The sequence below is a fragment of the Plecotus auritus genome (genome assembly GCF_963455305.1).
Source record: "Plecotus auritus genome assembly, chromosome: 1".
Lineage (NCBI taxonomy): Eukaryota > Metazoa > Chordata > Mammalia > Chiroptera > Vespertilionidae > Plecotus > Plecotus auritus.
This window is the reverse complement of record NC_137770.1, coordinates 29,141,639-29,157,359: the sequence shown is the minus strand read 5'-3', so window position 1 is coordinate 29,157,359 and position 15,721 is coordinate 29,141,639. Positions and strand designations below refer to the sequence as shown.

Genomic DNA, 15,721 nt, shown 5'->3' with positions numbered 1-15,721 from the left:
TTAAAACCACCTCTAATACTAACTGGTACTCTGGCAACCCATTAAATCTGTGCCTCAGTTTCCTCAGACTCTAATGGACTCAGGTAAGTAAAAGTGCTTTGTAAATTGTAGATTTATTATGGAAATGAAGACACTGATGCCTTTAAATCATTTGTAAGGAAGTTTCCTTTTCTGAATATATGTCACGTCAAATACATACTCTTCATTAACGATCCCTTATTTAGGGAATCTCCTGAAAAATATATGCAAAATTGTTTTTGAGTACAACTTTCTGGGCGAGGGGCCATATCTTTCATCCTATTCCCAAAGGATTTAAAAAGATTAGGAACTGCCTGTGAAAGTAAGTAATCCATAAACTATGTCTTTTATGTGAATTATGACTCCAGAGTATCATTTTATTTCTTGAAAGCATTTCACATACCCAACTATATTTGTTTGCGTGCCTGGGATTGTGGAAAATATGTAATAACTAGAGGCTTGGTGCATGACATTTTGCGCACTGGGTTGGGGTGTTCCTCATCCTGGCCCGGGACCCCTTGGGGGATGTCCACCTGCCACGGAGGCAGGAGAGGCTCCTGCCATTGCCGCTGCTCTTTCCAGCCATGAGCCCAGCTTCCAGCTGAGCAGCGCTCCCCCTGTGGGAGTGCACTGACCACCAGGGGGAAGCTCCTGCATTGAGCGTCTGCCTCCTGGTGGTCAGTGCACGTCATAGTGACCGGTTGTTCCACCATTCGGTCGATTTGCATATTTGGGTTTTATTATATAGGCTATGCAAATTCTTTTTAACTCAGGTCACAGCTAATAATTTTGTTGTAATTTGCTGTTGGTTTACTTGTGAAAAAGAGTAGTCCTTTACAGTGTTTTCACAGATGAAAATTTCTGTAATTCTGAATGAATGCTTAGCAGCTGTACAGTAGATTCTTGTCGTTCTTTGGCCTCCAAGAAAATGGTGCTTATGAAAGTTTGTTTACATATTAGATCAAAATCTTTGCATGCTGATTAGCATCTTCTTTTGTTGACAAGGAAAGTAAGAAAGGGAAAAATGTATAGAGAAAATCGCTAAAACTTATCAAATTATTCTGCAAAATCATTTGAATGTTTATTTTTCATACAGTAACTTTATTCTTAAGTAATTTTTTTTTACTTTGAACAATATTTCAGAATGTTTTCATATATTATTTTACTGAGATGTACATATACTTGTTTCATACTTTCATTCTCTTTCTTTAATGTCTCTTTCTCTACTAACATTTGCTTCTAATCTGTTCGAGGTACCAAAATACATTTTATTTTTGTGATCTTCCCAAGTTTACTACATTTTTTTTTACAATAAACATTCCCCACTGAAAGTAATACCTTTTAAAATAGTTTCTTCTGTCTAAATTTTTATTAATTCATTTAATAGCAATTGAGCTATCACAAGAGTCCAGCCATACCAGTGTATAACAAGAAAGTAACTTATTACATATGAATCCTTTCACCAAGCAATCAGCTGCATGATTGACATTGTTTTGAAGTGGCATCTAATTCTGTAAATATTATGATCATAACTTTGCAGTTTTTGAGATAGAATGTGGAAAACCCTCACCTCCTACCTTACTAAATTTTGCTATTTTGTGCATCCCAGCCATCCTAAAAGGATTTTAGTGCCTTTTAATGCTTTCCCTGTTTTCATTCACAGAGTAAAACACACTGAGAGTCTGTTGTTTAATACTCCATATGAAAATAAATAGTTGCACTAAAATAATTCAATACAGAATGTGTAGAATTTTCCTTAACTCATTAAGATCAATGGAGGTAACTCCTGAAGTAGAAGGTGTGTATTGTGGATTTTTCTTCTTTTTTATCTTTAGGAATAGGTAAGGTCACAGCTGTCTAAAATGGTGGAGAATATCTGTGTCTTGTGCATGAATTGATGCCTTTAGGAACCCAGTAAAAATTTACACTTAATTGAAAGATTGTATCACTATATCAGAAGAGTTAATTATCTGAAGTTTTCTCTCAAACTTAACTCTGATGGTAATGCAGTCTCTTGAAGTTTTCTTAACATAAAGAAATGATTTGAACAAGTTGTTAAGACTCTTATAATTAAAAAATAGGTTAAAAATCACATTGTCTAAATATGTGTCCTTAAAAGTATTTTATATGTCTTATCATTTATGGTCTTTTAATCACTTGAATATTTGTGACTTTTTTTCTCCCTTTTCTACACATGCATAAAATTTAGTTTTCCCAAGAGTGCTAAATTTTTACTATTTGCTTTTTATGCTCTATTTTATAGTTAATTATTTATTATTATTATTATTATTATTATTATTACTATTTTGGCCAGGAAGTACTGAGTTTTAAGCAATGTCAAAATACCAACTTCAAAACCTGGTTTTAATTGTTTTCTCTCTCCTTGTCTGCTTTCCTAGTTTAAAGATTTTGTTGTTGTTTTCTTTTATAAAGTTAAAGGATTCAAAAAGAGTTTATTGCATTTGGATTGCAGAAGTGAATTTCCATGAAGTTTGCTTATAATTTATGTGACTGAATATACTTATGGCAAATTATTTTAAGCTTTAAAGACACGTTTCTTTCCCTGGCTCTAATAGAACTGGACTCCCTCTGGACCCTATTTCAAGTAGAGATGTTCTGTATAAGTAGCACATTCCCAGGGGCATGGCTTAGTCTTATTTGTTGTAACCACAAATAGCATAGTGTTTTCAGTTGAAAGTGTGATCCTATCTACCGTTAAGGTAATTGCTATAGTAAGCTTTGAAAATTCTTTTAGCATTAGATATTTACACACTGCCTATTACAGAGGACAATATAGGCATTAACCATAACTCCATTTCAATACATTGTTCAATGGATGTCTAAACTTACATCTTGATGTGTTACATCTAAGAAGTATTAATATCTAGTGATTTTGCAGATAACAAAATATAAATGGTGTATTAATAGCAAAAAGAAATGTGTTTTCTAAAAAAGCCAAAGAACATTTTGATTGTAAATGGACACAGTAGTTTTTCTTTTCATCCGTGCTATGGAATGAGTAGCTTTTGCTTAAATTAAAACCATTAAGCCTTCAGTAGAAGGAAGATAATAAATAAAACTTTCTTATTTCCCTTTTTCCTAGTCTCATTATTCATTGATAACATACTCTATTTTTTCCCAAATTCTTCTTTATAATGTTAGTATATTTTATGCATTAAATGATCCTCTATAAATTATATCTGTGTAAATTTTATTCTGCTATTTGGGCTGAAACAAAATATCTCAAACTAGAGAGAATGTTTGAAAGTTTGTCAGTGAAGTGAATGACCTGTAAATTGACCAATAGTTTGTTACAATAGAATAGAAATCTTCAATATAAGTTCACAAAATATTGAATTGAGTATTGAAAGAGTGATTTTAAATTCTATAACCAGAGTTAACCTTTCGAATATCTAAGAACCGTTAACAGTTATAGTAGTCACTTAGCAGAGTTCTTTTTCTCTAAGTGGCTTGTTTTCTTTGCTTTGTTTACCTTCATCTGATGACCGCCTGCCCAGTGTATGTTTTCCCCTTTGTGACAGTGCTGGTTATTTATTTTTTTCTAGTTCATGGTTGTCAGAAATAGGCAAAGCACACATTATTCTTTGTAGATTGTGGTGACAAAAGGTGTCCTTGACTATCAGCACTGTCGAATATAACTTTCTATGATGATGGAAATGTTCTATGTTTGTTCTGTGCAATAATGGTAGCCACTAGCCATGTAGGTGCTGAGCATTTGAAATGTGGTTCATGAATCTGATAAACCGAATTTTAAATTTTATTTAATCTTCATTTATGTTTAGCCCCAGACGGCTAGTGGCTACTGTGTTGGACAGCATGGTTCTAGATGACCAAATTTAATCAGCATCATTTGTTCTTGCAAGTCTTATATAACTTTTGCATCTGTTAGCTTATATATCACAAGTAATAATTTTTTCCACATTTAACAGAATTTTCATTATAACTCAGTAAAACGAGAAAAAATGAAAGATTAGCTCTAAGAGAGTTGTGGTTTGGATCAAAGCTTAATTCTTATTTAGCTGCCTAACTTTAGAATATCACTATAGTGTGTGAGCTGAAAAAGAAACAATATGAATAATATAAATAAGTGTCCTGTAATTTGTGACTTATACTTCTTACTGGCAGAAGCTTGCCAAATGTGTAAATCATTCTGTGCTTGTCATTTCTTCAATAAAAGAAAACAATACCTAAAGACAAAGAAGTCTGTGTCTTCTGGAGGTAGTCCATATATTGCTCATCATAATGGATTGGTTACACAAAGAATATTTACTGGTAGAATATGGGGAGAGGATAAAATGTAAACATTTAAAAGAATACTTTGTGGGGTTTTTTGAATACTTTGTTGTTGTTTTTTTTAAAAAATATATTTTATTGCTTTTTTACAGAGAGGAAGGGAGAGGGATAGAGAGTTAGAAACATCGATGAGAGAGAAACATCTATCAGCTGCCTCCTGCACTCCCCCCACTGGGGATGTGCCCGCAACCAAGGTACATGCCCTTGACCGGAATCGAACCCGGGACCCTTCAGTCCGCAGGCCGACGCTCTATCCACTGAGCCAAACCGGCTAGGGCTACTTTGTTTTTTAATCAACATTCACAGTGATGGAAATGGCTATTGCTAAGCAGAATAATTTGAGAATTAGTAATGCTTTTAAACTGTTTAAGAAGGCTTGCAATAGTACTGAAATCTAAACAAAACATTGATTTTGTATTCCATTTCATACTTTTAAAAAGCAGTTATATATTTGGAAAGAATGTTTCTGCACTAAGTTGTTTGTCTTTATGCATATTTAGTTTCAAAATATCCTATCTATAAATCAAAATGATTCTTAAGATATTTAGATCACTAGGAAACGTTTGTTTTCAATTTAAATGGATAAACACCATTTTGCATATTGTTTTAGGAACTCAAGCCAATGGTTTTGTAAAATTTTATGTAGTAACTAGAGGCCCAATGCATGAAATTCATGCAAGAGTAGGCCTTCCCCTGGCTGCCGGCACCGGCTTCCCTCTCAGCCCCATCTAATTAGCGTAGTATGCTTTTATTATTATAGATTCTGTTAAGCCACTGTTGTGATTTTCTCATTGTATATTGGTTTTAGTTTGTACTTTACTTTTTGGATGAAGTTATGAGTTTCTATACTTGCCATTTTGCTGATGTTTGCTTCCTAATGTTGAGGGGACCAGTGCTGGGGCATAGAGTTGACCAGAGTTTGATGGCAGTAAACTACTTCACAGTTGATAGATATTTCAGCTGCCTTGGACTGAAACATTCTAAAATCTAGTTGTGCATCCTAGCAGTCAGTGGTTTCATTAAAGCTGCCAAAGTTGTGGCTCAGGGTAGGATGAGGTGGACTAGGGCCTTCTTGCTCGGCATCAGAACTGAAGTACTGTGGTTGCTGCTTTTACTGTCCTCATGAGTGAGAAACTAAGGCCCCATATCGTTAGTTGGAACTGACAAATACTATACTTTCAAAGCTGACTTAAGTAAAAGGAGAATAGAGGAATATGGGACTAAATAAATGAGACTTTTCAAAAACAAAACAACAGAGATCTTAAAGTAGGAAATTGCAGTTGAAGAGACTATGGTGAGGGCAGATAATAGATCAGAAACATTATTTTTAAAGAAACAGCTGTAAGTAAAGGACTGATTTTGTTCCTTATTATGATAGATCAACAGTGTATGTAAGAACACCATTTAGCTCAGTTAAACAAGTTCCTTTACCTTTGAGGGTGGGAAGTGAGGGAGAGACAGGCTCAGCTGCTATTTACATCTCTGACCTAGGCTCTTATTTGACCTAAGTCTGTCTTAATGCAGCAGCACAGGCCAGCGAGGAGGCCGTGGCTTTTCGCCGTGAACGCAGCACATTTAGGCGCCAGGCAGTACGGCGCCGGCACAATGCAGGGAGTAACCCTACCCCTCCTACATTGCTCATCGGATCACCCCTAAGGTATGGTATCTTAAGATTCCACCAAGCTTAGCATGCGTGTAACAGACTTTCTAACCTGTTCTGTCAGCACAGGAAAGCATTGAAATGGCTGTGTTTTTCTTTTTCTTCTAGTTTCCCTCCTATACTTTTATGCTGTTTTCTTCTAGTTTCCCTCATATACTTTTATGCTCTTTAGGCTTTCTCTGCATGTGATCATGAATGCTATTGCATCATGCATGCTTTATGTTGCAATTAAACAAAATGATCAGATTGGTTTACCCAATTTTAAATAGAAAATCAGTTTAAAGTAGTTTTAGTAATATAAAGAGAGACCTTAAGTCAGCTTTTCCTTTTTTTTTTTACTCCAAATTAACAATAATACAACACCTTGACAGTGTTTAATATCAACAGATATATACTCTGAGTGATAAACTTGTTGAGGAATAACAAACTGATCTCTGCTTGAAACCAGTTTGATTATTTTATTTCACTAAAATATATATTTTGTATTGCTTAAAAATTGTTTCATAATCACCAGGACCTACTAAGTGATACAAAACTAAAGTATTTATGGTAAAGTATGATAAATTGAATATATATATTTGAATGCACATCTATGTTGAATTCTCAACCTCTATAGTGTACTGAAAAAAACACATTTCAAATTTTCCAGTGTCCTAATTAAGAAAGCATCTGTTTATAATATTGGGAATAATTTTTCATTAAAATTTTAGTGTTTTATTCTCAATTGTGTCAAATCTAATGAGTTTATGTTTTGAATTAGAAATATAAAAATGTGTTAAAAAATTTGTGCTCTCTTTTAAGAATACAAATATAGACAAACATACTTTACATGTGCTTGCTTAAATAGCGCACATATTATACTATGTACTTTTATTAATCTTTGTGTCTGAAAGCACTATTATCCAAATTATTTACCTATATTTTAATTTGAAATTCAAAAGGAGGAGCATTTGATGAAATAACTGCTGTTGAATGCATGGTAGGTTGGAAGAGATAAACTACTTTCCTTGCTAAAATATTGTTCTTAAGAGGAGCAAAATCCTTATTTTTTTATTTTATATTCCTCTGGGATTTATGACTTGATTATTTTACATTATAATCAGGAACCTCATCTTTCATAGGTCATGTTCTTAATTAATTTGCAGTAACACATAATTCTGTAAAAAGTAATATGGATTAGTTTAAGCAATATTTAAAATATAAAAATGGGAAGGCACCAATTAAAAGAAACATTGAATCTAGAAACCTGTTCTGAGCACCTTTGCTTTTTGTGAGTCCACCTCTTCTATTTCCTTTCCACCTCTTTTTCTGTGCTCCCTGAAGTAACTTTCTTTCTCTTATGGATTTGGGGTAGTACCAAACTGCAGAAAGCTCAGCATTTCATTTTATTTTTTCTGTTTTGTTCTTTCTAACCTCTTCTTTTTGTCCCTTGAATAATACTTGCTGTAGGTACCTTTGCTTTCCTATTCACTCCGTGTTGACATTTATTAATCCCTTTTTTAAACCTCTTTTTTAGTCTTTAAGAATCCTTCCTTTCTTTGCCACAAATGAGTCTGCTGGATCCCATTCATCAAACAAATGTAGACAAATTAGTTTTCTTCTCTGCCTGGTGGAATATTAAAGAACTGTGTTCTAACTCCAGCCAATCATGGAGGATTTCTCCATGTTTTGTAGGATTTTAAATACATCGCCATTCAAATGCGGATATGATATGAAACTTACTTAAAAAGGGCTCACATTAGAATTTTTGGAGAGTAGTTTTCCAGTAGTCAGCTTGTAGATTTTATCCAGGTTCCAGGAAGGTTTATATGTATCTTAAATAGGCTGAGTTCATCATGGATGAAATAAGATAAAATTTAGCTGTGAGGAATTATGAGAAACACCAATTTACTAAAATCATCTTTTTAAATTGCAAAAATGTTCAGGAAAAGTACTAGTATGTTGGTGTTAATTCTCAGTGTGGGTTACATAATAAAGTAAATACAGGATGGCATGTTCATGCAAAACTTGGAAAATTTGTCAAAAATAAATGGAATAGGTGTGATAATGCTTTAATTACAATTATTATAGAAACTAGAGGCCCAGTGCATGAAATTCGTGCACGAGGATGTATGTCCCTCAGCCCAGCCTGCACCCTCTCCAATCTGGGACCCCTCCAGGGATGTCCGACTGCCCGTTTAGGCCCGATCCTAGGATCGGGCCTAAACGGGCAGTCGGACATCCCTCTCACAATCCAGGACTGCTGGCTCCCAACTGCTCGCCTGCCTGCCTTCCTGATTGTCCCTAACCGCTTCCGCCTGCCATCCTGATCACCCTCTAACTGCTCCCCTGCCAGCCTGTTTGCCCCTAACTGCCCTCCCCTGCAGGCCTGGTCACCCCTAACTGCCCTCCCCTGCAGGCCTGGTTCCCCCTCCCCCAACTGCTCTCCCCTGCAGGCCTGTCTCCCCCCCCCCCCCAACTGCCCTTCCCTGCAGGCTTGATCTCCCCCAACTGCCCTCCCTTGTAGGCCTGGTCCCTCCCAACTGCCCTCCCCTGCTGGCCTGATCGCCCACAACTGCCCTCCCTTGCAGGTCTGGTCCCTCCCAACTGCCCTCTCCTGTGGCCATCTTGTGGTGGCCATCTTGTGTCCTCATGGGGGAAGCCATCTTGTGTGTTGGAGTGATCGTCAATTTGCATATTACTCTTTTATTAGATAGGATAGAGGCCTGGTGCATGGGTGGGGGCCAGCTGGTTTGCCCTGAAGGGTGTCCTGGATCAGAGTGGGGGTTCCCTTGGGGCGTGGGGCAGCCTGGGCAAGGGGCCTGTGGTGGTTTGCAGGCCGGCCACGCCCCGCAGCGACCCAAGCAGAGGCCCTGGGATCTGGGATTTATTTATCTTCTATAATTGAAACTTTGTAGCCTTGAGTGGAGCCAAGCCTCCTGCTTGCTCCATGGCTGCAGCCATTTTTGTTGGGATTTATTTATCTTCTATAATTGAAACTTTGTAGCCTTAAGCAGAGGCCAAGGCAGGCCAGGGCTGTGGGAGCTTGGCTTCCTCCATCACTGGGGATAACCCATGCCTCCTGCTTTCTCCAGCTCCGTGGCTGCCTGCCGCCATTTTTGTTGGGATTTATTTATCTTCTATAATTGAAACTTTGTAGCCTTGAGTGGAGGCCTGGGCCCGCCAGGGTGTGCAGAAAGCTTGGCTTCCTCCATTGCCGGGGAAACCCAAGCTCACTCAGTGGCCGCAGCCATCTTGGTTGGGTTAATTTGCATACTCGCTCCTGATTGGCTGGTGTGCGTGGCTTGTGAGTATAGCAGAGTGATGGTTAATTTGCATATTGCTCTTTTATTAGATAGGATACTAGTAAAATCCAACTTATTTTAAACTTTAGTGAATAGTCTAAGTAATTGACACTCTAAAAAGCAATGAAGGAAAATATGTCTCCAAGGATTGGGAGTGAATCATCAATTTTCTTACAAAGAAAATTTGTGTGATTTTTTATGCTTGTTAGAATATCCTGTTTCAAAACTAATTTAAAAAGTGTATGTGGTTTTTTTTTCCCATCACGTTTGCCTTGTAGGGTAGGTTTTACTGTAGGCTCTTACTAGTCTTTCCCAGTTACTAGAGATAAAAGCAAAGACAAAAATTTAAAAATTTTGTGACATTAATATTAAGAAGTCTATATGTCTCTACTTATCAACTGAAATGTGGTATTTTTTAGAACTCTAGTTAATGGGGTGGAAGAAGAATTATTAGTGCATTTTGGAGAAGGGAAAAAAGCTTTAGTGTATCCTTAGATTTATTTTTAAAAGTATAAGATTGAAAGATCTGTAGTCAAATAAAGTCATAGCAATAACTGAGAGTCTGATTAGGAATTCATAGGGATCATTTTGTGGTGCTCAGGAATGGATCTGCTAAATATTTGTTGTTTGTGTACTGTGCTCTAGACACTCTACCAACTCAGAATCTGGAGATTCATAGGAATAATGTGATCAAACTCTTTGAGTTTACTTTTTAGTTGCGCAGACACATATAAAGATAACTGACAGTATAGGTCAGAATATGTCAAATACTAAATAAGTGTACAGAGGAAAGAAAGACCAACCATATTTTCCTGTTATTTAAATTGGAAATGTTCATTAGTAAGATTGCCTGTCAGTGATGCTATTGATAGCCTACAGATAAATTTCTGCCTTTCCTTGTGCTGTGTTGTAAAACAGTTGCTGTCTTTTCTCAAACTGGTAGTTTTGATATGTAATTGTACTCTTAAAAAGATTAATTTCTTGTCAATTATTATCTTAAGGTAAAGTACAACCCTCCAAGGAACAGTTTTCCTAATAATTTCTGCAGAAATTACATGCTTCCTGTTTTCAGGAACAAGAGTTCGAAGGACTTAAACATTTTATGACTAGCTTTTTATGTTAAAAAACTTGACATTTATAAACACTAGATTTTGGCTAATTTACTTTGTTTCTTTATTCTTGAGTTTTCATGTATCACCAGATATTTTGAAAACCTTTCTGTATATTTAGATATGTTGAAGATTAGTGGATTCTCATATGTTCACATTAAAATACACCTGACTGCCATATGAAACCTCTGTTTATGACTTTCAGTGAAAAAAATTGACAGGAAAATTTGTTGAGTACATATTCTATAAAATTCTGCTGTCTTGTGCATCCAAAGGGACACAGTGCTTGAACTACTTAAATATTTTTCCTTGGAATTCTCTCCCTTGTGAAATTTGGTCATTTTGGTAAGGTTTGTGGATGAGTTTAAGAAGTTTCTGAGGAAGAATAACAGACGTTACATATGTGTAGGAGATACAAACATATTTGATTATATTATTTCTCAAGATTATTTCTTGATTTATGTCTATTATACAAAAACTAGAGGCCCGGTGCATGAAATTCGTGCACTGGGGGGGGGGGGGTTTGTCCCTCAGCTCAGCCTGTGCCCTCTCCAATCTGGGATCCCTCTCACAATCTGGGACTGCTGGCTCCCAACCTCTCGCCTGTCTGCCTGCCTGCCTGATTGCCCCTAACTGCTTCTGCCTGCCAGCCTGATCACACCCAGAGTGATCGACGCCTAACTGCTCCCCTGCTGGCCTGGTCACCCCCAACTGCCCTCCCCTGCCAGCCTGGTTGCCCCTAACTGCCCTCCCCTGATGGCCTGGTTGCCCCTAACTGCCCTCCCCTGCAGGCCTGGTCCCCCCCAACTGCCCTCCCCTGCCAGCCTGGTCGCCCCTAACTGCCTTTCGCTGATGGCCTGGTCATCCTAATTGCCCTCCCCTGCAGGCTTGGTCCCTCTCAACTGCCCTCCCCTGCAGGCCTGGTCGCCCCCCAAATGCCCTCCCCTGCAGGCCTGGTCTCCCCCAACTGCCCTCCCCTGCAGGCCTGGTTGCCCCCAACTGCCCTTCCCTGCCAGCCTGGTTGCCCCTAACTGCCCTCCCCTGCAGGCCTGGTCCCCCCCAACTGCCCTCCCCTGCCAGCCTGATCACCCCTAACTGCCTTCCCCTGATGGCCTGGTCATCCCTAATTGCCCTCCCCTGCAGGCCTGGTCCCCCTTAACTGCCCTCCCCTGCAGGCCTGGTCCCGCTTAACTGCCCTCCCCTGCAGGCCCGGTTGCCCCCAATTGCCCTCCCCTGCCGGCCTGGTCACCCCAACTGCCCTCCCTCCCCTGCTGGCCTGGTCAGCCCCAACTGCCCTTCCCTGCTGGCCTGATCGCCCACAACTACCCTCCCCTGCCGGCAATTATGTAGCAGCCATCTTTGACCACATGGGGGCAACCATCTTGTGTGAGGGTGTGAGGGTCAATTTGCATATTACCTCTTTATTATATAGGATTCTACTCCAAATAAGTTACTAACTGAATACTTTTATAGTTATGGCTTAAAAATACCAGTAAGCATTGCCAAATCAGCATTTTGCAGACTTGTTTTTTTTGTATGTTACATACATTTCTATGCTCTACTTAGAATATATACCTTTCATTGGCTAGAAGAAACCTGGGAGATGAATGTTCCAGTAGAGGTGGCCAGTAGAACTTTCTAGGTGGTAGTGGAATAGTCTATAATCTACACTGTCCTGTAAGGTAGACAGTAACTTCTACCTATTCTGGTAGCTTTTAGCTGTGGTAGCCACTAGGCACTTTGACTGGTAAGCACTTGACATATGGTTAGTGGGACTGATGAAATAAAATTTTAGTTACTTTAAATTCTTATGTGCCTACTAAATCAGACAATGCAGTTCCAGAATGTATTCTGTTGCCATAACCGTAGATGTAAACAATATATGTAGTGTTTTCTACTTAAATCTTTTATTTCAAGGTTATTTCAAATTATACCTCTCTTCAGTCTGCAGCAGATGAGTTTATTTTATAGGCATCAGAGAAACCATTACATTGAATTCAGAGAGGTTGATAATCATGAAAATACTAAAATAACCGAAGGAGGCCATCCTAAGTAGCATTCTTCTTTATTTTTCCTGAAGGTCTAATGATTTTAGTAATAGAAATGCACTATTGCATTGAACATAATGTAGAGAATAACATATAGTAATTATACTCAAAATGTTTACATCAGTTTAAATTTGTGTACTGTACTAAGGATATTAAAATTCACAGTGTTTTAAAATAAATATATAAAAATATATAATGAGTTAAGAATATAGTTTCTTAATTTAGATAATTTTTATATAAATAATTTTAATAAATAATTTATAAGCACAAATACTAAGTATTTTTAGAATATTATTAAATTTAGAAAAGTTAATAATATCCCTTGAGAAATTACTGGTTTCCAAATTATTTTTAAGATTTTCTAAAATGATGGGTTCTTGTTAATGACACCATAACTTGGATCGGAGAAAGATACTAACAAAATTTAAGGGAACATAATTATTGTTAACTAACATCTTGTGTAAAAGGCCTGTGGCCTTATTTCAGAAGCATATGGGCTTTTCATAGAGAAAAACTCTTCATACTATATATTATACTTCTTCCAGTGTCCCAGTGGTCATTAATTCACTCGGTTGAGTTGGTGTTTGTTATTCAGGTTCTCTTGCACTAGTTTGTGACTTTTTAATTCAAATTGTCATCTTGGTTGAATTTCATAAAGATTCTTTGGTTTTCAGGTGGGTGGAAATTTTGTTTTATTGTGAATTTGAGATTTCAGAATATTTGAAAGAATAACTCTAGAATTAGTATTACAAGTTATAAATAAAAGTGTATTTAACTGAAAAATAGGATTTAATTGGGAACAGCTATAACCCACATGTATTTTATGTACTTGTGATTCTTTTTTGCTGCATTCTCTTTCCTTATACTAGAACTTTTTTTGGTTTGACGTAGAAAAAAGTCACAGATTGATTGATTTACATATACATGAAATGTTTACTGCGCTCATCACTGTGAATCAGATTTCTAAGGACCAGAAAACTTAAGCCAGCAGTATAATCTGTATATTTTACGAAGTTTATTGGTTCTTAGGTTACATTAGAAAAAAATTTTTTTAATCAGTTTTTTCTATATTGACTTCATTCTAGCTATTGTTTTCTCTTTTCTCCCCTGTAATGTCTCCCCAATCCATGTTTTTTCCTAGCCTTCAAGATGGGCAGCAAGGCCAGCAGTCCACAGCCCAGGTCAAAGGCCAGTCCCGCCCCCCTTCCCAGGCTGCAGTGCTCAGTGCTAGTGCCTCCTTGCTGGTGAGAAATGGGAGTGTCCACTTAGAAGCATCACATGACAATGCATCTGCTGTAGGCGGCAGCAGTTTGCACGATGAACTTGGTATGCAGGCCTTACGTAATCTTGGTGATAGAAACTTTAATGCAGCAGATAATGGGTAACAGTGATTGCAATTCTTTCTTGAGATAGCACTTTTGAAAGGATTTGCCCTTTGTGTAAGGAACATTTGACATTTGCTTTTCCCTTTTCTGTTTCAGCGGTTATTCTGTATTTTCTTTTGAGCATGTCTATTATTAATAGGTAGTTAAAAGGATTAATGAATGCTCACACGAATGGTTTGGGCAGTTCTGTTATTCCTTGGCATTATTTGTACCACGTGGGAAAATGTTGATTTAAAAAATTGTTTTGATTAAGCCTTAATTTCTTTGAATTCTCTGAATGTGCTGCACGAAAGGCAAAATTGCTTAATAATGGTCTGTTACTATAGAATCTTTCTTTTAGTTATTGTATATTTCACTTCCGTGTTCATCACCTGACTTTGAGGACTTTATGGCTCTATACTAGTATCAAATAAATACTTCATAAAGTTTTTCTTTTTGTGTTAATACATTTATAAATATAAGTTATTAAATAGTAAATTCTCAGAGGGGTCATATAGTCTAAAGCCTTAATGAATATCCACTCGAATACCAGTTTTGTGCCTTAATGACAGTGTTTTGTAATACTTTGGTTTTTCTTTTTCTGTACAATGTCTCTTTCTTGTGCTCAGAATGCAGATTATTAACAACTTAAATAAATATAATGAAATTCTTATTAAAAAGCACACATTTGAAAGGATTCCATTTGTTCACTGTGATTTTGTTTATCCATATTATAACTATCTTTCATTTATAAAGATAATAATCCAGTTGATGCTTTGAATAGAAGAATATGTAAGGTGCCCAAATTAGGTATAATAAAATTTAAAATGCTATTTATTTTTTCTCTTTTCCATTTTGTAATCTTTAGTAACAAGAGATACTAATAAATATTAGATATGCATATTGATGAAAATAATCTTTAGCAAATCTTATAGAAACTTGAAAATGCTCATCTAAGATACTTACTACATTAGAATGTGTGGTGATTTCTAATAAAATGAGAGGACAAGAAAACATTTTAATTTTAGAATGCTTTGGCTTTTGAGTTTGTAATTTAAAGAAACAAGGGAGCCCATAAGGAGGGTGTTTGTGAGAGAGTAAGATAGACTTCAGTTTAGTTATTTGCTTTGACTTAAAAAACAGTGATATATTTTTAGTTGCAATATATTCAGTTAATAATATCTTTTTATTGGTATTTCCCTCCGGTTAACCCAAAGTTTCTACGAACAGAGGATTTGTTAGTTTGTGCCTATAAAATTAAAGTCACCATCACCATTCCTATTGGGTTTATGGTAGTAGATTAGCTAAAGTAGAACAACTTGGTTTTGATCCATTTGGATTTTTAGACTTTTGTCAAATCAAGCATAAAATTAAACAGTAAATGATTTTCCTCAATAAAAGTCTCACTCTAACTACACATGCAGATTATTGAAAATATGTATATACTAGAGGCCTGGTGCACGGATTCGTGCACCGGCGGGGCCCCTCGGCCTGGCTTGCGCCCTCTTGCAATCTGGGACCCCTCGGGGAATGTTGAAGGCCCAGTACACGGATTTGACCTGATTTCTGCAGGCCAGGCCAAGGGACCCCACCAGTGCACGAACCCATGCACTGGGCCTCTAGTATGCATATAAGATCTTTGGTTAATCTCTTCCCGACCATCTCCCCCCTTCCCTCTGAGATTCATCAGTCTGTTCCATGTTTCCATGCCTGTACGTTGAGCATCTGCCCCCTGGTGGTCAGTGCGTGTCATAGCTATCGGTTGGACGGTTGCTTAGGCTTTTATATATATAGATGAATTATGTTGACAGTTCTGAAGATAAAAAGGCTCTTCAGATTGGAGGTGACTTGAGCATCTACTGGGGAATATTCAAGATAGTCTCTTGAAATTTAGATTTTTTTCTTTTATATTAGCTGCTTTCTG

The 15,721-nt window shown here is 37.1% G+C and overlaps 1 protein-coding gene across 4 annotated transcripts in view; it reads left to right on the top strand.

Annotated features, from left to right (window-relative positions):
* The window catches only part of PCNX1 (pecanex 1), a 171,323-nt gene that overhangs the window by 67,484 nt on the left and 88,118 nt on the right, over nucleotides 1–15,721 (top strand). For 2 of the 4 annotated variants that reach the window (XM_080665039.1, XM_080665038.1), the window contains exons 7-8: nucleotides 5,857–5,989; nucleotides 13,575–13,759. The exons of the other annotated variants lie outside the window; for them this stretch is intronic. In XM_080665039.1, coding sequence (XP_080521165.1) covers nucleotides 5,857–5,989; nucleotides 13,575–13,759 — 318 coding nt within the window. The remainder of the gene's footprint in view (nucleotides 1–5,856; nucleotides 5,990–13,574; nucleotides 13,760–15,721) is intronic. 4 annotated transcript variants of the gene reach the window in all.